This window comes from Anthonomus grandis, chromosome 22, assembly GCF_022605725.1.
Source record: "Anthonomus grandis grandis chromosome 22, icAntGran1.3, whole genome shotgun sequence".
In the NCBI taxonomy this organism is placed as follows: domain Eukaryota; kingdom Metazoa; phylum Arthropoda; class Insecta; order Coleoptera; family Curculionidae; genus Anthonomus; species Anthonomus grandis.
In genome coordinates, this window is record NC_065567.1 from 21,962,410 (window position 1) to 21,990,376 (window position 27,967).

At 30.0% G+C, this 27,967-nt stretch overlaps 1 protein-coding gene across 1 annotated transcript in view; it reads left to right on the top strand.

Annotated features, from left to right (window-relative positions):
* Nucleotides 1–27,967, top strand: part of LOC126748627 (apolipophorins) — a 159,640-nt gene that overhangs the window by 52,764 nt on the left and 78,909 nt on the right. The window contains exons 10-22 of the mRNA XM_050457977.1: nt 1,554–1,682; nt 2,167–2,537; nt 7,096–7,546; nt 7,596–7,731; nt 11,839–12,131; nt 12,266–12,667; nt 14,383–14,568; nt 16,630–16,799; nt 16,861–17,075; nt 19,928–20,090; nt 20,807–21,032; nt 21,086–21,562; nt 25,847–26,044. Coding sequence (XP_050313934.1) covers nt 1,554–1,682; nt 2,167–2,537; nt 7,096–7,546; nt 7,596–7,731; nt 11,839–12,131; nt 12,266–12,667; nt 14,383–14,568; nt 16,630–16,799; nt 16,861–17,075; nt 19,928–20,090; nt 20,807–21,032; nt 21,086–21,562; nt 25,847–26,044 — 3,417 coding nt within the window. The remainder of the gene's footprint in view (nt 1–1,553; nt 1,683–2,166; nt 2,538–7,095; nt 7,547–7,595; nt 7,732–11,838; nt 12,132–12,265; nt 12,668–14,382; nt 14,569–16,629; nt 16,800–16,860; nt 17,076–19,927; nt 20,091–20,806; nt 21,033–21,085; nt 21,563–25,846; nt 26,045–27,967) is intronic.

Below are 27,967 nucleotides of genomic sequence, written 5' to 3' on the forward strand. Positions count from 1 at the left end.
TGTTGAATTGAAATTTTTATTTCAGAAGTGCTTGTAAGAAACAAAATAATTTGTATCTTATTGGTACGTAAACATCTTGAGTTCTAGTAGTTAAAACTTAGTAGTTATTAATTTATAGACTACTTTAAAGACTCTTAGTGTTTTTTAAAACAAAATCCTAAAATCTAGTCACTAAAAGTCAAGAAATAGACATTTTTATTTCAAGAGTGCCTGTAAGAAACAAATTAATTTGTCTCTTATTGACACGTACATTTTTTGGGTTCCAATAATCAAAATTAAAAAAAAAATATTTATAGACTACTTTAAAGAGCCTTTTAGTCTTTTTTTCAAAGAAATTCCTAAAATCCAGTTAATAAATTTCAACAAATTGGAATTTTTGTTCCAGGAGTACCTGTACGAAACAAAATAATTTCTCTCTTATTGGCACGTGAATATCTTAAGTTCTAGTAGTCAAAATTTAATAAATATTGATTTATGAACTATACTAAAGACTATTTTAATATTTGTTGAAGAAATTACTAAAATCCTTTCACTAAAAGTTTAAAAAAAGAATTCTTACTTCAGGACTGCCTGTAAGAAATAAATTAATTCGTCTCTTATTGGCAAGTGAATATTTTAAATTTTAGTAGTAAAAAATCGAAAATTATTAATTTGTAGACTCCTATTAAGACTCTTTTAGTCTTTTTTGAAGAAATTACTATAATCCATTTACTTAAAGTCAAGAAATTAGAATTTTTATTCTAGGCGTGCCTGTAAGACATAAAAAATTGCCTTTTAAGTGAATATCGTATGAAAAATATTTCGCCTAGTAATGACAAGTGAATATTTTGAGTTCTAATACTTAAAATCTGAAAATGATTGATGTATGGACTAGTGTGAGGACTCTGTAGTCATTTTCAAAGAAATCTCTAATATACAGTAACCAAATTTTAAGAAATTGAAACTTTTGTTTTAAGAGTGCCTTGAAGAAATAAATTAAGATTTTTCTTGACTTCTAATAGTCAAAATTTAAAATTTATTGATTTATAAACTACTTTGAAAACTATTTTAGATTTTCTTAAATAAACTACGAGAATCCAGTCACTAAAGGTCAAGAACTTGAGTTTTTTAGTGTAGGGGTACCTCTAAGAAATAAAATAATTCGCCTCGACATTGACAAGTGAATATATTGCGTTCTAGTAGTCACAGTCTAAAGATTATCTCTTCTATTATCTCTTTATCTACCTTGACATAAGCCACCTGATTTTAGTAGAGATTTCTGATGATTTTGAGCTTGTATTTCTAGTTTTACATGAGATTTGGGCTTTAAGTATTTTGGTTTCAGTAATTATCTACCTTGCTATAGAGACACAAAAACTGGTCACTGCTAAAAAATTACTACTGGAACTGAGAGTCGTATGTTTGGTCATCATTACACCAATGAGAATTAATAAAAAGAATAACGAATTTAAAAAGTGGTCAATTACTGACCCTAAACGTTTTCTTCGGAAGTAGAAAAAATCTATCATCGATCGTTTTAGATACTTGTTACATTAATAATATTTTTTTTATAGGTGACAGTAGGAGTGAAAGTTTTCGGAAATGATTTGAAATATAGCAGCTTCCAAGGAGATCAGGAAATTAAAAATGCTCTTGACCAGTTCAATGTATTCACTCACCTAAAACACATTTTATCAGGAAAGGTAAGGCTTATTTTCACCCCTAAGAAATAAAATAGTTTTCATATTATAGGAAATATTTATTGTTTACAATGCACTTACTAGGGATGCTTCTTCAGTAAACTTCTAATCCAGAGATAATGGATGTTTTGTATGTATAAGATAATTATATATTATATTTCAATTATCCTGGGGGCTTACCGCGTAATCTCAGCACCTTAGATCCCTGTACATGTTACAAGACAGCCAGATTTAGTCCACTAGGGTTAGGTAGAACTAAGGATTAGTATATTTTTGTATGTGTCTTTAAGTATATAAAGTTATTAGAGAATTCTTTGTCATATATTTATTTATTTGCCTTGAATCTCTTTAAATCCCATAAAAAGTACCCATTTAAATTATGCATAAAAAATATAAAGCGATAAAAATTATTTGTAAATATATAAACCCAGTCGTAAATCATCTCCTAATACCCCTCTAATCTGTTTCCACTCTCTTTTCTCCGCAGGAAATAACGTATAAAAAAGCCACTATGTTTCTGGATAGCAACTACGTCGTTCCCACAGGATCTGGCCTCCCGTTGTTTCTCTCGGCACTCGGCACATCGTCGGTTAACATCAAATTATTTGGATCGCTGAGAGCTGCGGAATTTGCGAAAAAGAAGGAATTAGACCTGGTAGCTAATTTCGAGCCTACGGCAGCTGTGGATGTGTCAGCCGAGATGTCGCTAAGCGCTTTTTACGAGAGCACTGGGATCAAACTAAAAACTGACATGCATTCCTCCATTGCTGTCAAAGGGGATGTTAAAGTACGGGGTGCTAAGCTTGTTAGCGTTAAGTTCAGTTTACCGAAGAAAACGGTGAACATTTTTGGGGCAAGGTTAGTATTTCGCCTATAAATAAAAAAAAATATCGACGAAATAAATAATCCTTGTTAGAAACGATAATCTGGCTTAAACTTAGCATTTTTATGGCATTTTAACCAACTACAATTTCAGATTTGTTCCAAATTTTTGAAAATTATTCTTAATTACATATGCATAACTTAAGTGGATACGATATATATATTGACATATTAAGCTTTTCTATGAAATTAAATTATTAATTATATCTTGCTTGTAATAATATAAGTGTGAAATGCTCAGTGGCATAACTGCAGCTAAATGTTCGATTGACTTATGTAGAGGTCACGCAAGGGACAGTCAACTTATAACTTATTTACTTAATCAATATTAGAACATCTGAGGTTCGTAAATAAATTAATGATGCAATTTTTTTATTTTTGTTGTGAAAAGTATTTTGTGAGAATGGTAATAAGGGTCTTGAAAATTAGAAATGTTGAGAGGAATTATAAAAATCGTTAAAAATCTTGTAGGACCTAAAGCGATACTGCAAGGAATGTGATTTTCAAAAAATTATCCCTATCCTGTAAATTTCGAATTTTTATTAAAATGTATTCATAACTTACTATTTTCGGAATTTTATTATTATTCTTATTACTAATATTAATAATAATTAATCATCATCACTGTATGTCATCGCTGCCACTCTTCTCGGCCTTGTGCTTAATTGATTCATGTATTTTCAATCAGTCTCTATACATCTAATAAGAGCTCGTTTCTCCTACTAGTCCAAGGTCTCCGCTCTATTACTCTAAATTTCGAACAAAAGTCTACAAATAATTTAATTAGGCTTTCCATGACCTCCGCCCTTTTAGATCTACAGCGAATTTCCTCGATTGTTATTCAGTCTAGGAGTTACTAAGAGATCTACAGTTGCGACTATCATCCTCCTTTCCATTGCTCATTGAACAAATTTTAATCTATAAATAATCTTTTTGTGCAGCGCCCATGTTCTGTTCCGTATGTTAAAGTTGGACATACTGATCAAAAGTTCATGATTTGAGAGTATTGGGGATATTTGAATAAAAAACATCTTTATGCCTTCTTAAAGTTGACCATACCAATGCTATCCTTTAAAATAAATCTGCTTTAAAATGCCTTTCGATAATACCAATCTTTGACCTAAGTATAATAATAATATAATAATACTTGTATAAGTCTGTTCATTCTGGTTTTGTGTTATTGATTTCGATATTTATATTCTAGTTTTGTCGGTGCTTTTTTTAAGATCTACGTTCTTTGAATTTCGATTTAGACCTGTTATCATTTCCTGCAGATCCTGTTGATTTTGTGCAAACAAAATAATATCGTCCACATAACGAAGGTAGCTTTTCATTTATCTGCATCTCTTTGGTATCCCAATCAATTTTCTTAAGCAATTGTAAAGAATTTTGGTGAGATGGATTTGACTTAATCCTCTGCTGAGTTTGGTTTTGTTTGTGCAGTCGTTCAGTGCTACGGGAAAAGTTGCTTTGACATATGTATTTTTATTCAAAGTTGTGTATCGGTGGTCTACTAGGCAGTTACTAAGACTGTCCATGTTTCTGTGGAGTTAAATGGTTTTTCATAATCAACAAAAGCTATCCAATGAAATGGAATGTATTCATTTGCCTTTTCAATGATTGTTCTTATAATTTCGATGATCTAAAGTGCTAAATTCTTTCCTGAAACCGGCTTGCTCTTGGATGATAGCTGTCAAGTTTTTTTGGTTAGTCTTTTTGATAAGATCTATAATTTCTTTTAAAAGTATCTTATTTTTCTTTTCTTTTACCCGCCACTTTTTATGCTATTGATTCTGTTATTTGCTGTGAGATCTCTTTATTCAAGATATCAACAGATTGAGTCTATAACATAATTCTGTTACGGCAATTTTTCAGTTGGGTTTGGTATTGCTCTTCTTTCAGTTTAAGTCCCTCAATTTGAACCTCTAGACATTTGCTTGATCACTTTTTGTGTAGTGAAATATATCTGAGAACAGAAGGCTGTTTCTTGGTAATTCAAGATTAAGTTACTATAATTCGAACCTACCATTAGCCTATTCTAAATCAATGTTGACAAATCTAGTAAATGTACTTGAAGTCCAGAAACTGTCACAAAATTTCATCTTGTCACACAATGGCAAAATATATACTACTTTACCAGATATAAAACTATACGAATTTGATACATTCAATTTATCAGGATACTAATAGGTATATCCAAATTCCATCGATCCACTAATTGCAAGATATATTGGGATCAAGGCATGATAACCGATGCTCAAACAAGCAACACACCAAATATAACTATAAGAAATAAACAATAGAATAAAACTTGCCTTATAGATGCTTCCATCAAGAATAGCTTCAAAATTTTGCGACACTATCAACTGAAGTAAGGGAGGTGTGGAGAAAGCGATCACTATAATTCCAATTATAATCTTGGCCAATGGGGAATAATAGTTGGAATCTATTTACCAATACAAAAAGCAGCAGTAATACAAACCATAAGTCTTGGAAGATAATTTTTACTTCAACCCTAGTTTATATTTACAGAATTTATTACCCAACTGAGACTGTGGTGATTCAGATGAAAACCTTTGCATGTTTTTAATATAATTTGATTTGTATCATGTTCTGTATCTGTATACCTACAACATATAAATTAAAATCTAATCATGCAACAAATATATTTTTTTTAATTTTGTGAAAAGCTATATTGTGCAAGTGGAGTGAATGGCTAATAGGAAAGATACTTTCCTAAAAGGAAATCTTTTCTTCCCAAAATTACATGCCAATCTTGTTTTAGGAGTCATACATTCGTCAGTCAACACCTAAAATTTTATATATCGCATTAAAATAAATAAAAAACTTTCTAAATGATTTTCAAATGTACCCTTTCAAACAAAAATTGGATATGACACTCATATACTAATTTATGAAATAATTTAGTCCTTTATATTCCAATTAATATTGCTTTTTTATTTTTATGTTATTATTATTTGTTTAAGAGTATATGAAATTCATTATCGAGAACATCGTACCAATGTAATTATTATACTTTAAATAGACTTGTGTGTAATATGCTTCACTTAATAAAATTAATATAAAGAAAACGTTAATTAAAAATAGTTAATAAATACAGATATGTTGTGTATAGTAACTTGGGGATAACGTGTGTATATTTAATATTTATCCATTTAAGTTATGTATATAATTGTGATACTCATATGGTAAATCTTAAAATAATTCTACTTCTATTTCTAAATAATTCTGCAAATAATTAATGGGCACACTAATGTTGTTTATATAGTTTTAATTATATATACATTACTTAAATGAACTTAAATGCATGTTTAATATTTATCCATTTAAGTTATGCACATATAATTGTGCATATATTTGTGATACTCATATGTTAAAATCTGAAATAATATTCCATTTACGTATGTGATGTTTAAATTAATATTGTTTATTTTTTTTTTTTGAACTATTTGTCATTAAATGAGATTCATTATCGATTACCAGAATAATTAATATGCCTGGAATTGAATGCTTTTCTTAATTAAAATTAATATAAGGGAAACAATAATTGAAAATAATTAATAGGTGAAGTATGGCTTTTTAATTATATATGCATAACTTAAATGGATATAACACTCGTGTTTTAATTTATAACAATATTTAAAACAATATTCCTTTTTTTTTTTTCAATTAATTATTATTTGTTTAGAACTATAGGAAATTCATTATCGAGTAAATTGTCCCTAAGAACTCAGAATAGATTTGTGTGTAATATGTTTTACTTAGTATGAATAAATATAAAGAAAACGTTAATAGAAAATAATTATGTAATGTTAAAATATTATGAAATAAATATTAAATCGTGAAATAATTTAGGATTGCGTGGGTATCATTAATATTTATTCATTTAAATTATGCATGTATTTGTGGTACTCATATGTTAAATCGTGCAATAATTTAATGTTTTTAGTATGTGTATAATATTGAAATTATTATTGTGTATTTTTTTTTTTAATTATTTATTATTTATCCTTATAGGCGTTTTAATATCGAGTACAAGGATAATTAATATAACTGAAATTGACTGTCGTATAATATGCTTTACGTAATTAAAATGTATAAAAAGGCAACAATAATTGAATATAATTAATAGGCACAGTAATGCAGTGTTTCCTCCATAAAATTAAATGCCAATCTTATTTAAAGAGTGGTTCATTTCAATAAGATAACTAATGTACTAAAGACTGTGAATTTTACACATCACAAAATTTAAAAAAAAACCTCTCTAAATAATTTTCAAACGTACACTTTCAAATAAAACTAGATTTAATTTACGACGACATGTTTAAAAGTTAACGTTCCTAAACTAATATCGATCAATTTTATAAATTTATTTGCTTACCTTATTCATTTAAATATTGGCAGGCTTTAAAAGCGAGTTCGACAGCGTCCGCCAGTTTTTAATTTGTCGCCTGCAGGGTCCATATTTATTTTTTATTATTTATAATCCGAATAAATTATATTTGTCTTTTAGATCCGAATTATTGGTTAAACAAAACAACAAGGATCTCCCTCAAGGTGGCCTTCAGACCCCAACTGTATCCAGCACTCAATGTACTTGGTCGGCTTTCTCTGATGCAATTGGTCTAACGCTATGTCTTGATTATAACTATAAAAACTCAACTCAGCTACCATACGCTCCAGATTTTATGTTAGCAGGTCCAGCTAGCTTGCAGCTACACATCCAGAAATCTGATCCAACAGCTAACGTTTACTTGTTTGAATATAAGTCCACTCAGAATAAAGGCTTGGGTGTGGTATCCTTAAGGTTTGACACACCAGGGTCGGAGGTTAAAAGGTTAATTCATGCTAATTTTACTACCGAAAGCTCTGGGAATAATTTAACTATGCTTATGCAAAGCTCTGCTGGGATGATCCTTGCTAAAGGCCGCATTAAGAACACTGACGATCAGAAGATTTTTCAAGTAAGTAAAACCCTAGTGTTGCTACTCAATAAATACTTGGGAATTTTAGATGACTTTGGATATAGACGATAAACAGCATTTTGACGCAACTATTGCCTATGATAGATTCAAAAAAGTCAATGGGTTCCTTTACAAACCGAGAGTCTATTTAGGAGTTAACGGAGAAAGAGTTACGGAGCTACAAGGTAAATACAACTTTTCCATTATCAATGTGAAATGATATGATAAAAATAAACCATGACAATAAACACCTCATACAATTAATTAAATTAAGGGAGCACAATGAAAACAATTAGGGAAAATCCGGGTCTAGGGATAAGTCGAATCGAACTCCGCTTCGAGAAAATCGGGTTGTTGTAAACGAATTCACAACCCTTAATATATACATATATCATATAACAAGTTTGGAAAGTTCGCTCCGGTTATATACCCTTTATATTAATTGATTGTTGTCTGAGGCGTAATCAAGTTTCCTTAGTTGTTATCCCAAAATTATTAATAATATTAGTATTGTTTTTGAGTCCTCCATTAGAAGAATTATTTATATACCGCCAAAGGGTGTTTATTTAGCTTAAATACCCCTAAGGCGGACGGTAAAAGATCAATCCTGATAATACATTGGGAAATTGGCGATGGAATACCACATTTGGATTCTATTGTGCTTTTGATGCTCAAAAGGCTTTGCACATCTTACATAAAGATTTCAGTATCAAGTTAAATCTACCAAGATAATTAATATATTTGGAATTGACTTGTGTGTAATATGCTTTACTTAATATAATTAATTCAAAAGGGGTTCATAGTTAACAAACAGAGTCTGATGTAGTGATAATATTATACGTTAAAGGAAATTTAATTCGTGCATGTATATATTTTTAATTTTACATGCCTCTACATGCAACTCATTAGGATTATAGCAATTTCAGTATGGAGTAAATCATACCAAAGTAATTAATATAATTGGAATTGATTTGTGTGTAATATTCTTTAATTATTAAAATTCATTCAAAGGGGTTTTCATAATATAATTTCATATTTTAATGTAGTGATTTAATATAAAGGTGCAGTAATTTTATGTATGTATTTTTAATTGTACCAGCATAACTTAAATAGACATGGCACTCATATATTAATTTATGAAATGGTCTTTGATATTTACGTGGGGGATAGTTAAATATTTTTTTATTTACTTACGTGTGTAATGTTTAATGTGAATTAATATTTTTAATTTTTTTTACTGTTTATCATGAAAGAAGTTTCAGTATAGAGCACAAGGATAATTATTATAATTGGAAATCCTACTGTGTAATATGCTTTATTTAATTAAAATGAATTCAAAATGGTTGACTATTAATAAACAAATTCTAATATAGAGATATAAAATAAAGGAGACGTTAACTGAAAATAATTAATTGGTACAGTAATTTTATATATATTTTTAATTGTACATGTATAATTTAAATAAACATAGTATTCATATTTATTAAATAATTCAGTCTTTTATATTTACGAGTCTGATATTCCAATTAAAATTGCTTTTTTATTTTTATATTATATTATATTATTATTTGTTTAGGACTAAAGGAATTGTATTATCAAGTAAATTATATCAACGTATTTAATATATTTGTCATAGACTTGTGTGTAATATGCTTTAATTAATATAAAGGAAACAATATTTGAAAATAAATAGTAGGTACAGCAATGTTATGTATATACTTTTAATTATATATCCATAATTTAAATGGATATGTCACTCAAATAATTATTTATGAAATAACTTAGTCTTTTAACGTATGTGATATAAATTGATATTGCTTTTTATATATATATTTTATTATTATTTATTTAGAACTATAGAGATTTCATTATCGGCGAAGTCATATCAATATAATTAATATTTTTGGAACATATGTTTATATAATATGCTTTAGTTATTAAAAATAATTCAAAGAGGTTCAATGTTAATAAATGCCTTTTAATATAGTGATAGCAAACGGTAATTGGTATGGTACCGTAATTTTATGTCCAATAATGTTGTATATATCGTTTTAATTATATATGCCTAACTGAAATTGATATTAAATCGTAAAATAATTTAATAACATTTAATATTTTGTCGCAAAAAAAAATTAATGTTTTGCTTTGTGTGTGATGTTTAAGGAGTTTATTTATATAGGAGTTTCAGTCTCGAGTAAATAGTATCAGGATAATTAATATATGTACTTGGAATAGACTTTACTTAATAAAATTAATAATAATAAGCCTTTATTTACAACAGGCAACTTGCCCAATAACAGGAAACAGTTGCAAAACAATGAAAAATTTAGTTAAAAAAAACACACACAAACAAACCTAAAAGAATGAAAAGAAAAGAAAAAAAGTAAAGTAAAGTCACAATCTCAAAAGTTATCCAAAAAATTAGAACAAATAACTATTAATATGATATAAAAACCCAATTATAAAAGTTTAACAAGATAAGCACATATTCAACAAAATTAAATTAAATTAACTGCAATATAACTATAACTTAAACACATGGGTCTTAATCCCAAGAGTAATGATCCACCAAGATATCGACAATCACATGAACCGGAGAGAAATTTATATCGCACATGTGACAGATTCGATTAAATATAGCGCATATTGTATATAGTGGCGATTTCAATAGGATGTTAGTATGAGGCCTTGGCAGAAAGAATGTTAGGGGATGTCTAGCATTAAGCCTGGGCACCATGAAACGTACACCAGAAAGAAGTACAGGACTATCAATGAATCCATTCAGTAACCCATGCAGGAATTTTACAGAGAAGATCATTCTTCTGAGATATAATGGATGTAGATTGAAGCGTTTCAATAGTTGCCGATGATCAAACCCTCTTACCGGATATATGCCATCCTGCCTGAAGGCCAAAAACTTAGCAAATCTACTGAACAGATTCAAGGAGACCAATGTGATTCTGATAAAGCGGGTTCCATATAATGCAGCCAAACTCCAGTTTTTGATCTCACAAAGCAACAAAAAAGCAGTCTTAATGTAGATTCCAAAGTAAAACTCTGAGAACTTCTAATTATGAACCCAAGCCTTCTCAGGGCTGACTTGACTATGTTGTTGAAGTGTGGAACGAATGTAAATTCAGAGTCAAAGGTGATACCAAGATCAGTAATTTGCTCTAATTTACTCAAAATAGTATCATTAATAAAGTAATTAAAATTTAAGGGTGTTTTTGATCTAGAGTAACTGACCACACTACATTTAGCCGCATTCAAGCCTAACCTGTTAACAGCGCACCATACCTACAATGTATTTAGACAGTTCTGAAGAAAAACATAAACTTCCAAACCATATACATTTAAATATAGCTTCAAATCATCGGCAAAAGCCAGCCTATGACAAGTGAGTGACTCAATCAAGTCATTTATAAAAAAACTAAACAGAAGCGGACCAGGTTCGAGCCCTGTGGCACACCCGACGTTACGTTAAAAAGTTTCGATTTAAAGCCCTCATATTCAACATATTGAGATCTACCAATCAAGTAGGAATGAAATAAATTCCCTAAATAATCTCCCTGAAAAACCTTACTGAGTTAATTTATGCAGCAAAATATAGTGATCTATCCGATCAAAGGCTTTTTGGAAGTCGGTATAAATAACATTGACTTGAGTATTAACATCAAGTATATATATGTATATATATTCTTAATTATAAAGGCATAACTTAAATGGACATAAAGTATTTTATATTGTATACGTATTTTGATATTTTACAATTATAGAGTATTAGAGTGGCCCAAATTTTCGGGTTATCATTGGTATCTTGGAAATAGCTATGTTTATTAAAAAGTTATTTAAATAAAAAAACACAAAAATTCAAAAAAAATTATTTTAAATTTTTTTCTAACGTTGTTGAAATATCTACAGCAAAATAAATGACACGTTCAGATCTTCTTCTTTTCATTAAAATCTTATGAAAAGTACTTAAATGAATTTTTAGATATGCAAGTGTGATACATCGTTAAAAAGGCACTTAAAATGACCGAAAAAAAAGCTGATGATGGACCTTTAAACATGGAAAATCTCTTCGATTTCCAAAGTGTTATGTTCTACATGTTTAAATAATGTCAGAAAAAAATTAAAACAATCTTCATATTTTGATTAAGTTATTTTAGCTGACCGTTTATCTTTTACGGTTTCTAAGGTCTCAATGCTGACTCTAAAATTTGAGCCACCTACTGCAGCTTATATTAAAAATGACTGAGTTAGTGTATTTTATCTTACTTTTTATTTTTTAGGTACAATAGACCTCATAAGTAAAAAAGATATCTCCCAATATACTGTAGATCTAAAGTTTCAAACAAAACGCCTGACCTCAAAACTGTTTGGATACATTTCCAAAACAGAATCTTCCATAGGTATTGACCTAAGTCTGGACTACAAATTTGTAAACACCAGGGAGCAAAGGGTCTCTATGACTTTCAGAATAGCAAACCGATCCAAAAAAAATCTGGCAAAAATTATTGGAGACTGTGACGTCCAGTCCACTTCGTACCCCAGTTTAAACTTTCAGGGTAATATGACTTTCCAGGTAAATAAAAGGGTAATATTTTATTTAAAGCCCAATAAAGAAGCTTAAGGCTGTCTTGAAATTTTGAGTAAATATGATGGATTCAAAAAGGCCGACTAATTAAGTGCAATTTAAAATCATTTACTCTATTCCAGCGTAGCGGCAATCACATGGAATTTAAAGTAGGTTTAATCCAAAACCCGCTGCCTCCGAATGATCCAAATTCAGATTTTGAGAGCCTTAAATTCGATTTTCTATTTTCCCATAAGGCTTTTACGGATGCCAAGCAAACAATTAAAGCCGTAGCTAACGTAAAACGGATATCAAGTAATTTGGATTTGAAAGGGTCGTTGTTTTACGAAACGATTAATTCAAATACTAATATGGAGTGCATCGTGAATTATGGGCATAATAAGCAAGTTTCTTTGGCTGCTTTTTATTCACATCCCAGAACCACTTTAGAAGAAATTAAGGCGTACGTTAATATTTCCGTACCTACCTTTGTACCTATGCTTTTAAAGGTGGAAGTCAGCGAGAAGCAAAGTAAAAATTATAGGGTAAGTGGAAAAAGGACACGCGGTTAAATTATTTGTTTAAGTACCAAGGTTTTCAAAAAGGAAAAGTTAAGACATTTCATAATGTTAAATAAACGAAATTAAAGCATTTCACTTAAATTTCTGAGGTATTGCTACACTTTGCACGACGTGGCGGCATCTTATAAAATTCTCAGTAATATATTACTGCGCAGTAAGGAAAGTTTTGTTTCAAAAATGAATGGTTATATGCAGTGTTTTCATGTGTTAACAAAGTTCATGAAATACGTAATAATTTTACTTATTATTATAAGAAAATTAATAATACACATAAAGTGACTTAAAGTAAGTCATAGATGGAATATAGAATAACTTGAAGTATGAAAAACATTTTTAATGTTTTGTTAACGAATACTTAAACTTTCTAATGAAAAAAGGCATTATTTCACTTAGAATATTTGAGGCGTTGATACATATTGCAAGACGTGACAACATCGCTTACTAATTTAGCAAATATATTACTGCGCAGTCAAAGCAGATGGAGCAGTTTTGCTTTAAAATGCAATATTGCCTTAACTTCGTAAAATACGTAAAAAAATTAATTTTGATTAAGAAAAACAATAAGGATTTTAAAAATTGCCAAATAAAGATCTAATAAGAAAAAAAAGAGTTATTCTTAAAATTTCTGAATCGTTGATACATTTTGCAAAATTTGGCAGCACCGCTTAAACCTATAGCAAATAGGCATCTGCGTCAAGCAATGTTGTCTCAATAATGCATCGTAGAATGCAATGTTGCCATGCGTTAACAAGTTCGTAAAATACATAAAAAAATAATTTTTATCAAGAAAAGCAACACATCTCGTGAGAGTTAAGTAGAGAAAGTAAAATAGGTGAGTGAAAAAGTAAAAGAAAATAAATAGTATAGAGACAGCTATTGAGCTCTAGCCTCAACTACTCCACCTAGTTGAATTAACCAAACAGTAGAGTGTAGCTGAAAACTTAATCTAAAAACGCTGTTTAAGTTCGAAGTAATCCAAAAAAACAGTTTTGGAGTTACCAGACTTTATATGCCTCAATGTCAGGCACAGCTATTGATCTCTTGCCTTAACAAAAATCAAAATATCTCAAAAACCACCCACTTACATTGAGTGAAACAAATAGTAGAGTGTAGCTGGGAGAATGGCTTAAAATGCGTAAAAATTTTTTTTAAATCTTTAGTTAACAAAACATACAGTTTAAATGTCTAATAAAAAAATTCTGGGCCGTTACTCTATCTTGCAAAACGTGACAACGGTGCTAAAGGCTCTGACGATTTTAAGGCTGCGCAGTAGACAAAATTGATGGAGCAGATTTGCTCTAAAAAGGCGCAGTTGTATGCGATGTTGCCACAAGTTAACAAAAACAGTTAAGCTAACAATTCGGTTGGGTGAAAAAATTATTTTCATTAAAACTACTGATATTATAATATCATGGCTTTGCTGTGAGCTAGTTTTATTTAAAATTTATTTTTTTATAAAAAGAGAAAAATATTCCTGGGCTTGTACCAAAAAAAAATCTCGCGAAGACGTCGCATAAAGTATCTCTAGCAAATATGAACGTTAAACGACATGTAACGTTGCCATATGTTAACCAAATTCGTAAAATAACATAGAAACTCTTAATTCATAAGAAAATAATTCCAGTAATCTTTACTACCTAAATAAAATTGGTGTCATCTTACAATAAAATAATTTTTAGTTGGACCTCAGTGGTACATGGTTTAGTGGTCATAGCGCAGCCGCAGTAGGATTTTACCAAGATAGTAGTACCTCAATAACTTCGAACCACCATTTAAAGCTCTTCATTACATCACCAACATTTAAGGATATTAGCAGTGATTTAATTATTTATAGAGATAATGAAGAAATCAAAGTAGACGTTAAGGTAAGAAGAAGTAATTTTAAATAACATTTTTGGTGAAAGCATAACTTAAATGTACCTGAAAGTTAGATTACTAGAAAGTAAACGCAATAAATTGCTTTATTAAAAAGAACGAAATACTTTCGTGAACTTTTAAACAAAAGTTCTTAATCTTGTTTTTAAATAACTTTAAAAATGATAACTTTTCGTCTATCTTAACAGTCTGGAAAAGTAAAAAAAAGGGACGTTTTTGTCGCCGCGTTTAAGTAATAATTCGCGTAGAAAGGGTGACAATGACATATGGGGCCCTGAATCTTAGGTAGGTAAGCAAACTAAAGTTCTTGTCCGAGTTAGACAATCATTCGCCACGTGTTCCTAATAATTAAAGCGGACATTTTCTCATTATTCTGCTTGTCTGTTTGCACTGACAGCGGCTTAAGCTTAAGTTCTTTCACGACCCGATGGAAATAACGTGCTTTCGGCACCTTCTCTTTTTGATAATTTGTAAATGTGTGAAAAAAAGTCTTTTATAATGCAAGCCATTAATTAGGTTTTTTTCTAATTTATCTGTATCTTGGAAACAAAAACCTTTTTTGAAAAGGGATTGCATCTTGAAGGTCTAGAGATTCAACAGTATTCATCCAGGGTATATATATATATATTTATACAAGGGTAGTCATCAGTTATTACAAAGGAAAAATAAATATGCTGAAGCAATCAAAGAGATCCTTAATACTTTTAAACATTGACACTGATGAAACAAGAAGAGCTTTATTAAACCTAACGATGTCCCATTTGCATACCCAGTGCAATTGGCTTTGAAAGTTTGATCTACGACGTTCGATCCATTATCGTTGCAACAACAACTTGCATTTAGACTTTGTAGATTTTCAAAATAAAATCTTCTTAGTCGCATGGATATCACGTTGGATGCTTTGGAGAAGAGTATTTAGATGGAATTCTCCAAGGCATTTAACAAGGTCAATTAAGTATGAAAACACTCAGTTGATGATAATTCTTTACTTATTTTTAAACTGCGTCTAGGATATAGGTCTTAGGAGTGCCAAAAACTCGACTTTTTGGCCGGTTTTCCGGACATATCCCCATCTCAGTTCTTTAATGTCCTCGATATTATTCCAAAATTATGTTTTTCTATTGCAGTTTATATAATTACATATGAAAAAGTAATTTAAAAATAATTCTTCTCTTATTTTTAAACTGCATCTAGGATATAGGTCTTAGGAGACCCAAAATCTTAACTTTTTGGCCGGTTTTTTCGGACATATCCTTGTCTCAGTCCTTTAATATCAGTTAAAATTAAGTTTTTCCATTGCCGTTTATCTAATTATGTATAAAAACACTCATTTATAATAATTCTTCGCTTATGCTTAAGCTGTGTCTAGGATATAAATCTAAGGAGAGCCAAAAACATCAATGAACAGATATACTAACCCTCTTAAAATCAGCATTCTAGCTCCTGAATTACTTTAAAAAATTGATTTGTCTGTTCAATCAAGACCTACAAAATGCAATATTACTCTCCAATTCACCGTACTAATTATGGTTTAAATAAATTTCTAGAACCATCAGATGGGTAATCGACTTCTTCTGAAATTCACTTCTCTGGTTCGTTATCTTTGTCATTATCTTTCTAATTTAATAATTTAATATTGCACTATTATTACACATTTGAATTTAGGATATTCAATTGTTAAATTTATCTGTATTTTCTATTGGCGTTGATATATAACGTCAATAAATAAAATGGCGTCAGATATCCCTTAGGATTCCGTTTAAAGGACAGTAACCCTCCGAAAAACTACATTTCTTTTGCTAAATTTAAAGTCGCAAGAGGACACTACTGTCACGAAACAACAGTAAACAACAAAGTGCGATTTATTTTAAAATCTATTTTAGAAACAACCCCTTTAAGACAATCTCGAGGCATAAGCCAGAATTTACGGCTTTCAATGATAAATTACCCGAGCCAAATGTCATTTTCCACCGGTGGTTGGTTTTTATTGAATATTTCTGTGCGATATGGGGAATCTCATATAGGGTCATAAAAGTTTAATTTTTTTTTAGGTTACACATGATAATAACGACTACCAGTTTCTGTTGGATCATCAATCCCCTTTAACGAACCAGCTACGTTCATATATAAAAATTAAATATAAAACTAAACTGTACAGCCTCAATACTGTAGTAACCAAAGGTAGCCACATGAAGATATCCAGTGAACTTCATATTGACCAGTAAGAATTATAAACTGGGCATTCAAATTTTACGCATATAGTAACACTTTTATTATTACAGGTTGAGAGACGTGGAGTTTTCAGTGTGGGTATTCAATGAAGAATCACAAAAGGCTTTAGGGTTCGATATTAACTGGGACGCTAATAGAGACCCGAATCAAAAACTGTTGGTTGCTGCCAATTTTACAAAAGCAGCCGATTTCAATTACAACGCAGATTTAATCGTTAGCTATCCAGGGCGGACCATCATCGGGAAATACGAATTTCTGTTAGAAAGTAAGCGCAATTCGAAATATTACGTAATTTTTGCAGATATTGCACAGTTTGATGGATATTTATTGTTCAATTAGAATGTTATCGTGCTTAATTAAAAGCGAATTTGGTTGCAATCAACGGGGGATTAAAGAGATTAAAACAGTTAAATTTTAATGATGACAGGTTATGCTTTAAATAGGCATGCTTTACTTATGTGATATTCCTGGGTGTCAAATTATTATTCTGCCATATTTGTCATCTCTTGACACTTTTTATTTACACATATTGGTACCATCACTTAAACTACTAACACACATACTATAAATATCACAATGGTTTCTTAAGTTTCTGCACATAGAGATAATTGGAGAATTTAAATAATAGTTGGTTCAGGCGAACATCCATATTAAATACAAAGCTAAGTTGGGTAGTAATATGGGCTGGTACATTAAAACTTAACTTAGTCAGCAGATTGTAGTAAGTCTTAAGTACTTATTGCCTTCTATTTTCCAATGTTCTTAAATTACTTGCATTTTTGGAATGTGCATTGTAACAGCAAAATCTTATTTTGCTCGTGTGACATATGTGAGTCAAAAATGAGACCTAAACTTTAGGCAATATTACTCCACCAGCTTCCTACTGACAGTCTTCTGGCACTTATTTATGTTAATAAGTAATCAGGAAAAGACTCTATTCAAGTCATCTTGGATCATTTTACATTCTCCTGATGTTTTAATTTTTGCATCAATCTTCATGTCATCGGCAAATAACACTGTTTTTGTTTTATTGACTGAATCATTAATGAACAGCAGGAATAGCACAGACTCGAAATTAGATCTCTGGGGTACACGTGACGTGGCAAGATAATAATCGTGCCCTTTGTTAGCCACTGAAAATAGACACTAGAAAATGTTTTTAAAACAATAACGAATAAACTAAAGTCTCATTAAACCCATATAGAAATTGTAACTTTTGTAGTTAAAAAAAACCGTAGTAAAATCATTGGAGAGAACATCCACTTGATATTTTTTTATCAATAAATTATGTAATATTACATAAATTGGAGCTATTTCTTACAAATACATGTTGTCTGTCAGAAATTTTATTACGCACATTAGAATATCTACATATGTTTACATATCACAATGGCAAAGGATCGAAAGTTTTGGATATTTGCAGAATCATCTCTCTTAAATACTTTACATATTTTAGCTTGCCATGCTTCAGGAAATTGTGGATTACGTGGAAATAGTGTTTTTCTCTTGTAATGTGTCCAATTATGCCCGAAAAATATCATTTTATACTCATGCTCTTCTAATATTTAGATTGAGATATGGATATGTAAATGAGAATTCAAGTTTTCCATCTTTTTCTATATCATCGTTTCATTTTCTAAATAGTGTTTGGATCGGCTGGAAATAGTTTTTTTCTTCTATAATGTGTTTAATTATAGCCAAAAAACATCATTTTATTTCCATGTTCTTCTAATTTTTAGATTGAGATACGGATATATAAATGATTATTCGATTTTTCCACCTATTTTCTATATCACCGTTTTATTTTCTAAACAGTATTTGGATCGGTTAAAAATAGTATTTTTCTCCCGTAAGGTGTCAAATTATACCCGAAAAACATTTTTATTTCTATCCTCTTTTAATTTTCAGATTGAAATACGGATATATAAATGAGAATTTGATTTTTCCACCTATTTTCTATATCATCGTTTCATTTTCTATATAGTATTTGGATCGTCTAGAAATAGTGTTTTTCTTTCGTAATGTGTCTAATTATATCCGAAAAGCATTATTTTATTTCCATCTTCTTCTAGTTTTTAGATTGAGATACGGATTTGATTTTTCTACCTTTTTCTATATCATCATTTCATTTTCATAATAGTGTTTGGATCGGCTGGAAATAGTGTTTTTCTCCTGTAATGTATCTAATTATACCTGAAAAGAATTATTTTATTTCCATCCTTTTTATATTTTCAGATTGAGATACGGATATATAAAAGAGAATTTGATTTTTCCACCTATTTTCTATATCATCGTTCCATTTTCTATATAGTATTTGAATCGGCTGGAAATAATGCTTTTCTCCCGTAATGTATCTAATTATACCCGAAAAGTAATTTTATTTCCATCCTACTAATTGCCATAAAATATACTAATTTGTCCATGAAAAATAATGATAAAGCATATTTAAATGCATTATGATAAAATTTGTATACAAAATTAATGCGACATTGCCAAAGAACCTAGAATTTTAACATACTTTAAAAATAAACTAATGTTCAAATAAACCCATAGAGAAAACATAAGTAATATCTTTTTAGTGAAAATTAATTTGCCGGAATCTACTCAGCAGGAAATCGGTTTACTGCTGAGACTCGGACTACACTTTTCACTCAGTATCCTTTATGTGGCTGATTTCTACGGCAAGCTCCAACTTCAACTTCCATTCATCCTCTAAAATTACCTTTCAGATGAGTTTGTAATTAATTGCTATATTTGTCAAACTTTGGGGGATTTACCCTGGACTAGGACCGGGATATTTTCGGGATGTTATTACTGTTTAAGCGATATTTAATTGTGGATGTAATTACCAATTGATTTTAAGCCAAAACAAAAACGGATGTGCGCCTTTTAATTTATTTATTTTATCTGGCGGATCTAATTTTTATTTATAAAATAAATCAAGGCAAATAATCCCGGGGTAGACTACTCCTACGAATATAAAAGTCTAATCGATCGCCGGGAAACGATGGGGCATCATCAAAGGCCATTAAATAGGGGTCCTAAATTTTCTGAAATCTGTTTTAGCCGCATAAAAGGGTTTCAATGGAAATAAATTAAATAAACTTCCTATTTTAGAGGGCCACATTGATATGCTGGCCAGTGTCTCATGGGATGACGGCAAATCATTCGCAATTAATTTAAACGTCAAATACAGATATGAAAACGAAATATTTTTCGAAATATCATCCCGACTTAATACCCCGTTGGAATCCTGGAAAAATATGAAGCTCACTGGTGTGTAAGTACTTTGTTTTTTTTAATTTATTATATTCTAATAAATAACACTGAAAAAATTTACAGTTTATCAATTAATTAATTTTGCAGCATATAATCAATTAATGGAGAATAACTTAAATTGCTTACTCATTTGTGTGTTAAATGAAATTTGGAATTCTGGTTTCTAGTTGAAAAAGTTGCCATATTAAAAAATCATACTTTTTGTAACTAAAATTTGAATATTTATATTATGATAACTTTAATAAACCAAAACGTTGTAAATAAAATGTCAGCACAAAATCGTTTTCGATATAATAGTTGCTTTAAAAAACTGTTTATAGATTTTAAAAATGTTGAATATTTTTTGTCTCAGTTTTTTAAAAAATCTCGAAAATAACAAGACAGAAAATTGCAAACTAAAGGGCATTTATTTGCAAAAATATTTGCCAACAATTTTTTCCCATTTAACTTTTGAAATATAGAATGGTAACATTTTCAAGAAACAATATTTAATGTCACTTAAAATTTGATAAAAAAGGTACTATGTATTAAAAGGCATTTCTTAGAGTATGGATATGAAATAAAAAAATTATATGCCTTTAAATTTGATCTGAAGTTAACAAAAAACCAAGTATTTCTTGAAAATCAAAATAAAAGTGCAGCGTAGCCATTTAAGTTATGCCTATAATAAATAATAACTTTAACTAAATATAACTAGCTACATAAATATATTTTCAGGTTTGAACACATAAACCAAAAATACATCCTAGATGGAGCATTAACATGGAATCCAAGACAAAAAGTAGCAATTAACTTATTTGGCGATTATGCGTCCAATGAGACGAGCATAGATTGCAGATACAGCTGTGCTGTGCAAAGTACCATGGCCTCCATACCAAATATAAACACAACATTGCAGCATGCGCAGAACGGGTCAGATTATAATACTATTGTTCATTTAATGGTACGTATATAGAGTGTAGACATAACAAAATGTTACTTAAGAAATATTTACAGTATAATCCGGAATTTTTGATCGACATTGACAGTAAATGGCAAATTCAGAGAAACGAAAGAACCTCAAACCTAACAGGAACTGTAAAGACAATAACCCCGTTTCCAGGTTTAAAGAAAACAATCTTTGTCAGTAAAATAACTTATGATACGTCAAACAAATACCTGCGTGGTGTCGCTGAAGTCGATGTAGATCACAAAAGTATGCTAATTGATATGGAAGGAAAGTTTAGGAAATTAATGGACAGTATGTTTGTGGCCAACATCACAACCCCCGATGAGAAGTACCAATGTAGGTTTAAACTCTCTAAGAAAGAGAGACACTTTGTGGCACTGATCAGTTATCCAGACGGGAATTTGGGAACGGAAGTGCTATTGGTTTTTAATGATTTAACTGATTTTGATGTGAAGTTACTTTTGGCTACCCCTGTTGAGTTTTTGGAGAATGTGGTAGCTGTTGCTAAGTTGAAAACTGGAGCGGTGAGTCTTAATTTGGTTTATTTATTTGTATTTAGGAACAGAAACAGACAATAACCCAAAATAGAATTAAAAGTTATTTAATTAAATAAACTCAAATATAATGTATTTGAAAAAAATAAAAAGATTCGTTATCTAAAACTTGAATATATTCTATTTTTAAATCTCGTAATAGATTTAAGTGCTTTTTTTGATACATGACACGTATTGAGCTAGGGTCTTGCCTCAACTGCCTGGAATAAATTCCTGTTTATTTAAAAAATTAATAACCTTTAACTCCGAAAGACGATCGGGAGAAAACCCAGTTTTCAATCAACACAATTCCAAGGATTTCTTGCTTGCATCCACAAGAACATCTAAATCAAATTAAAAATTAAATTTAATTAGTTAATTTCCTAGAAAATAGGTACAGGGTCTTTCCCCATATATTGACTCCCCCCCCCCCTACAGGGGTAATGCAAAAAGTTAAAAAAAAATTTTAATACAAAACTTTTGGGGTTTTACTTTAAATTTTTGAATCCGATGTCAAAGTTTTTTTTTTGTTTAGAAACGTCATTTCGAAAGTCAAACGATTTGGGTGTTCTAAAAAGAAATTCAACATTTTTGATGGGCAATTTGAGGGAGACAAAGGCCCGAACATGATAGCGTAGATCTAAATGTATTCAAAAATTAGTAAAAACTTACCTACATTCGAAATATAGCAAAATATGTAATTCTTCTTCTGGATCGACAAGAACTGTCCGACGTTTTCTTCGTAGAGTTTTCTTGATGCAAAATGCTCGTTCTATATTTTTAAACGTATTTTTTGCCGGCATGGCACGTAAAGGAAAGGTTCGACGATATTCCTTTCTGGCGGCATTTGCGTTATTATTATTTTTATAAAATATACGGACGATGTCACATTTTTCTTCATCACTGTACGGCATTTTTTAACATTTATGGGTCAACAAACAAGAAATGACAATGTCATCTGAATGATTTGTTTTTTAATAAATGTCAAGCAATAACAATGCAGCGCCTACCACGATCTTCAATATATAATTTTTTTAAAGTTTGGAGCCCGATATTTTCAAAACGGTTTAATAAAACATAGTTAAACTATATATATTTGAAATCAGAAAATTCGGCTCTTTTAACTATGAAGTCATATACAGGGTATTCCATAAGAAAAAACTGATAATCTGTCAAAATTTGACGTTTATAAACGAAAAAAAAAAATTTGACATCGGATTCAAAAATTTTAAGTAAAACCCCCAAAAGTTTTGTATTAAATTTTTTTTTTTAACTTTTTGCATTGCCCCTGTAGGGGAGGGGTCAATATATGGGGAAAGACCCTGTACATAGACCTACTTTAAATAAAAAAAAACTTATGCGATGCACCTTTAGAAAATATATTTTAATTTAAATATATAAAATGTGTAATTTTTCTATTAAAAAAAAAGTTTGAAAGAAGAGTTCTGATTCAATGCATATGTTATAAATAATTCATTCAAAAACTTTTAAAAATGTACTTAGCTTGAATATAGGTCTATAATTCTTTATATCGATTTATATGGGTATGGTAATAGCTTCCTTCTAGGCTGATGAAAATATATAAAACTCAGGCGATTAACTTCTAAGAAGAGGAAGAGATATTAGATTTGCATTTTTTAATAATATTGCTAATTTACAGGAAATATTTCAATAATGCTTTTTTTATGTAATTGTGTAAAAAAACATAATTTCTAGACAAAGCATACAGTAGTAAAAAAATGAAATGTGCAAGAAGAAAAAGTGCAAATGTCATTTTTTAATATTGCGGAGGGTTGTTGGGTGGGGTCAGAAATAAAACAGAAACCTGTTTACCTAAATGTCGACGTTTCGACTTATATTAAGTCATCCTCAGGACACTGAAATGGATTTAAGTAATTACAGAGATAAAAAAAGTAATTTCAAGTACATAAAAAACACTATTAAAATAAATGTTCTTTAAGTTACAAAAATTAAAACAACAAAAAAACAAAAACCACGACACAGTTAAAATTATATTCAGGTACAATTCGTTAAAAAAATTTTTTATAAAAAAAACAGTATAAAATTAATTTTTTTTTTTTTATACATTACACCTCTTACCTAAGTCTAGGTTTCTTAAGTTATAATTAAAAACATTTATAATAGGAGCGTAGAATTATTTTTAACATGGGTTAAATTGTAGGTGTTATTGTGGGCAAACTAGAATCAACAATAAGCCAAGAAACAAATGTTTTTATTCTTCCGAGCGTTTATTTATTTAATTTTTTTGATTCAATGCTATGTTGATAAGTTAAGGATTAGTAGATAAGGAAGATGTATGTATCTATACGTTCAAAACCAGAAACTTAATTTGTTAATACACTGTGTGATCTAAATTTGGGACATACACTCTTTGACAAAAATAAATTTTATGTTTTAGTTTTATCTTTTTGGTAGTAAATTAATTAAATTATAGTAACTTGCATTTAGATCATCGGTGTCTTGTTTTTTATTAATGCTTTCTTTATACTTTTTTATATTAACCATTTTTAGTAAAATTCTTTTTTTATAATTTGATTCTCTGCCAATGATCCGAGTGTTGTTAAAATCAAATTGGTGTTCTTGATTGAAGGATCAACAAGGAAGGTCATTTTTTAACTTCATCTCATTCAGAAATGGTAATTGGTTTTTTATGTAGCTGTGCAAACTACGTAAGAAAAATACAATTTCCAGGCGACCCAGAGGCTTTCAAGTCGATTCAATATATTCAGACCTCCCTAAAGCCTGATTGGGTTTAGTATTGTGTGTTTATTGAGCAGCTTTTGTGAGTCACTGAATATTTGTTGATTATTAAATGACAGCGAACAAATTTGGGCATTGAATTTTTTTTTTTTTTGAAAATGTATTAAAACCCTTATAATACCATTGTTAAAATCGAAAAAATACATGAAAGTTGGCTTTGTGGTAACACAGCTCTATGGAAGCCATTATTTAGGTAATACATTTTGCTCAATATGCATTATTTACAATTGCCTGATTTCGAACTAGTCGATTTGCTGGTATTTTCCGAAAATATTCATCAAACAATAGAGGAGCGCTTTTTTATAACTGTTTAATTTACACTGAGTCAAACGATTGCTAAAATTTGATGATTTTGTTTGGCGTCAGGTCAATAAAGTGAAATCCAATAATAAAAAACAGATTGAGTTTTTTTTTTACTAGGAAAAACATTTTAGTTTAAACAATAGACGTATTACCTTTAAAAGCGTGTTTTTTAATACAGTCAAAGCAGTAAGCCTTCCTTTATGTTAAAATAATAAATTCGAAGCATGTACTGGTAATAACTACCTTAAATTAAAGCTAAAAGCACTATCTCAAGGATTTAGCACGTGCTAACTAAGTAATAAATCATTTAAATGCTACAAATGATAACAAAGTGTAAATATTGAGATGGAATTTTAGTAAACAAAGTATCAAGATCGCAGAATCGCATAAAATATTTTTATGTTTTTCTGGGAAATATTAAGAAAAGTCAGTTTAGTGCAGAAAGCATTTTAAGCCATCCAATAAGCACTATACAGCATATAAATTTTAATGGTTTCATAAATCCCATGCTATATGGTTATTTTTATGCTTACATATTTTTTTCTTCGTTGCTGCAGAGTATTGTTGGGTAGGTATAATATGTACTATTAAAAATAAATAAATAAAGGGTTTAATATAAAAGCTCACTTAAATATTAAGGTTCTTTGGTTAACATTAGAATAATTAATAAGGAATCGCGAAATATATAAAAAAAACATTTTATATATGGCACAATTAAAATTTTACAAGTGCAGGTATATTATAAATTAGATATTTGATTTTAAAATTTTATTAATAATTAATAGCTTTAGAAATATTTACCATTTACTACCTATGAAGACACAGATAATAGGAGCAAATTTACCAATAATACCTCAAAATAATTTATCAAATTGGGTGACAACTTTCTTAGTAAAGGAAAAATATTGCAAAAACTTCTTTGACTTTATTTTGTAATGTGATTTATCCTATTTTACGTAAAACATAAAACTATGATTTTAGCGATTTAATATTTACTTGAATATTATTATTTGATTCTTCAGAATATAAGTTTAAGAAAAATATTGAATTTTTAATTTTTTTTCTCGCAATTCATCTCTTTAGTAAAAACAATCACCAAAAACTATTCAATGTCAAAGTTTGACAAACTTTCCAATTACATTTGACAAAAAGAGACCCATACATATTTTATGTAATACTTTGTTTTTATAGGCCGAGTTCCGGATAGGTTGGAACTCCCTCACATTGGGAGTTTCAGGTCTATGGCATTATGTAAATATCATCGACTTCGAATACGCATACAAGATTTATACCCCAATAAGAGATTTCGAAGAAAACGGTGTTGTGGCCAGGCTTGTACTCAAAGATGGCTTAGACTTTGAAGTTTCCTTCCAGTTATCTCTGTATAAGGTAAGTTTCTTACATAAATATTTAAAATTGTTTTCCCAAGGATATTTTATTAGATCTCATACAGAAACATGACAGTTATTAATGAACATCCTCGTTTTACTCACGAGGATTTATTTAGGGTGTTAAATATATCCGAATTAAAACAAAGAAAAAGAATAGGAAACGCATGGATCTGAATAAGGTCAAGGGATAATAGAAGTAGGAACTATTCCGAATAAAAGGGCACGTCTATATTTTATTTATCTGCTTTTCAGAATTTATCTTACGTGCAAATCCATTCCTACTTGTAAATCCAGCGTTCACTCTATGTATATAGATACACTTACAAAGTTTTCCTCAAGGGTGTTCTATAAGGAAATTTTCTTAATAGATTATTCTAAGTCTGTTTGCTATAGGTTTAGAACTTTGGGCGCTTTCGAGCAAATATTACACCCCTATGTCACATTTAACGCCGGCTTTAACACATGCATGTGCCGCCTAAATGAAATAACATCTTTGTTAACATGTAAATTGCCTTTATGATAATCCGTCTATAGGTTTCTTTATCCTTACGCTAGGGGGTAATTTTGTATACAATTTGCTATAATATTATTGAAAATTTTATTAGTATTTTACATAATAAAGTAAGAAAAACTTTTTTATATTTAGATGGCAAGTAAGAAAGTTATCAAAATAAAGCTCGATTTATATAAGAACCTGTTATATCTGCGCAGATGGTCAAAATTCATTTACGCGCCGCCAGCATGTAGAAGATTGATATATTAACATAGAGTCGTCAATTTTCCCTAAAAGTTAATTTTTAAAATCGAGAAATCTTCCGTATTTCCCCTTATTCTGATATAAGACAGGCAGGGCCTATTAAGGCTGCGCATAGCGTAAAAACTCGTAGATGCGCCGTTACCCTATAAGAGATTAATAGATTATCATAGATTTGTCAACTTTCTTTCGGAACAAGATGGCTAAAAAGAAAAAAAAATCCCACAATTCTAATGACAATTTTAAAATATCTTGCAAGTAGGCGGAGCCTCTGCGCGTATGGTGAAAACTGGTTGATGCGCCGTCTTATTTATCTGTCGTTAACTTTGCATAAGAAATTTATTTATTTGTCTCGTAAAGGCTAAAGAGAATAACAAATAAGAAAATTCTTGTGAGTGGGTGTAGACTCTGCGCATATGGTGAAAACTCGTTGACACGCCGTTACCATAAAGAACATTGACAGATTACCATGGAGTCGTAAATTTTCCCTAATAATTAGTTTATGAGGCTCAACAGGCTCAATAAAGAAAACGCGTTAATTTGAATGCTTAAAAATTTTCCAAAATTTTGATGTCTTCTGAATTCCTCCTTACTCTAATATTGGATAGGCCTATTATGTCTGTGCACATCGTAAAAACTGGTTTACGCGCCGTTACTAGAAGATTAATACATTATCATAAAGTCGCCAATTTATTTTGAATCAAGATGGATTCATTAATCTCACATAAGCTAAAAAGAAAAAACATATCTTCCATAATAATGACAATTTAAAAATTTGTTGCAAGTAGGCGGAGGCTCTGCGCATATGGTTAAAACTAGTTGACGCGCCGTTCCATTTATCCGTCGTTAATTTCCCCTTAATAAATTAGTCTTCTATAAAATAAACAGAGAAAAGATGTATATTTCTCATACTTCAAATAATAAAACCAAAGTGGGTGGAGTCTCTGCGTATATGGGACAAACTCGTTGATACACAGTTCCTTAATGATTTATTATAGAGTCGGTAATTTCACTAAAAATTTCTTAATTAGTAACATTCAGGCCTAAGAGAGAAAACATTTATATTTTCCATAGTTTGCATGACAAGTCAAAAAATTCTTGCAAGTGGGTGGAGCCTCTGCGCATATGGTAAAAACTCGTTCACGCGCCGTTAATATATAGAAAATT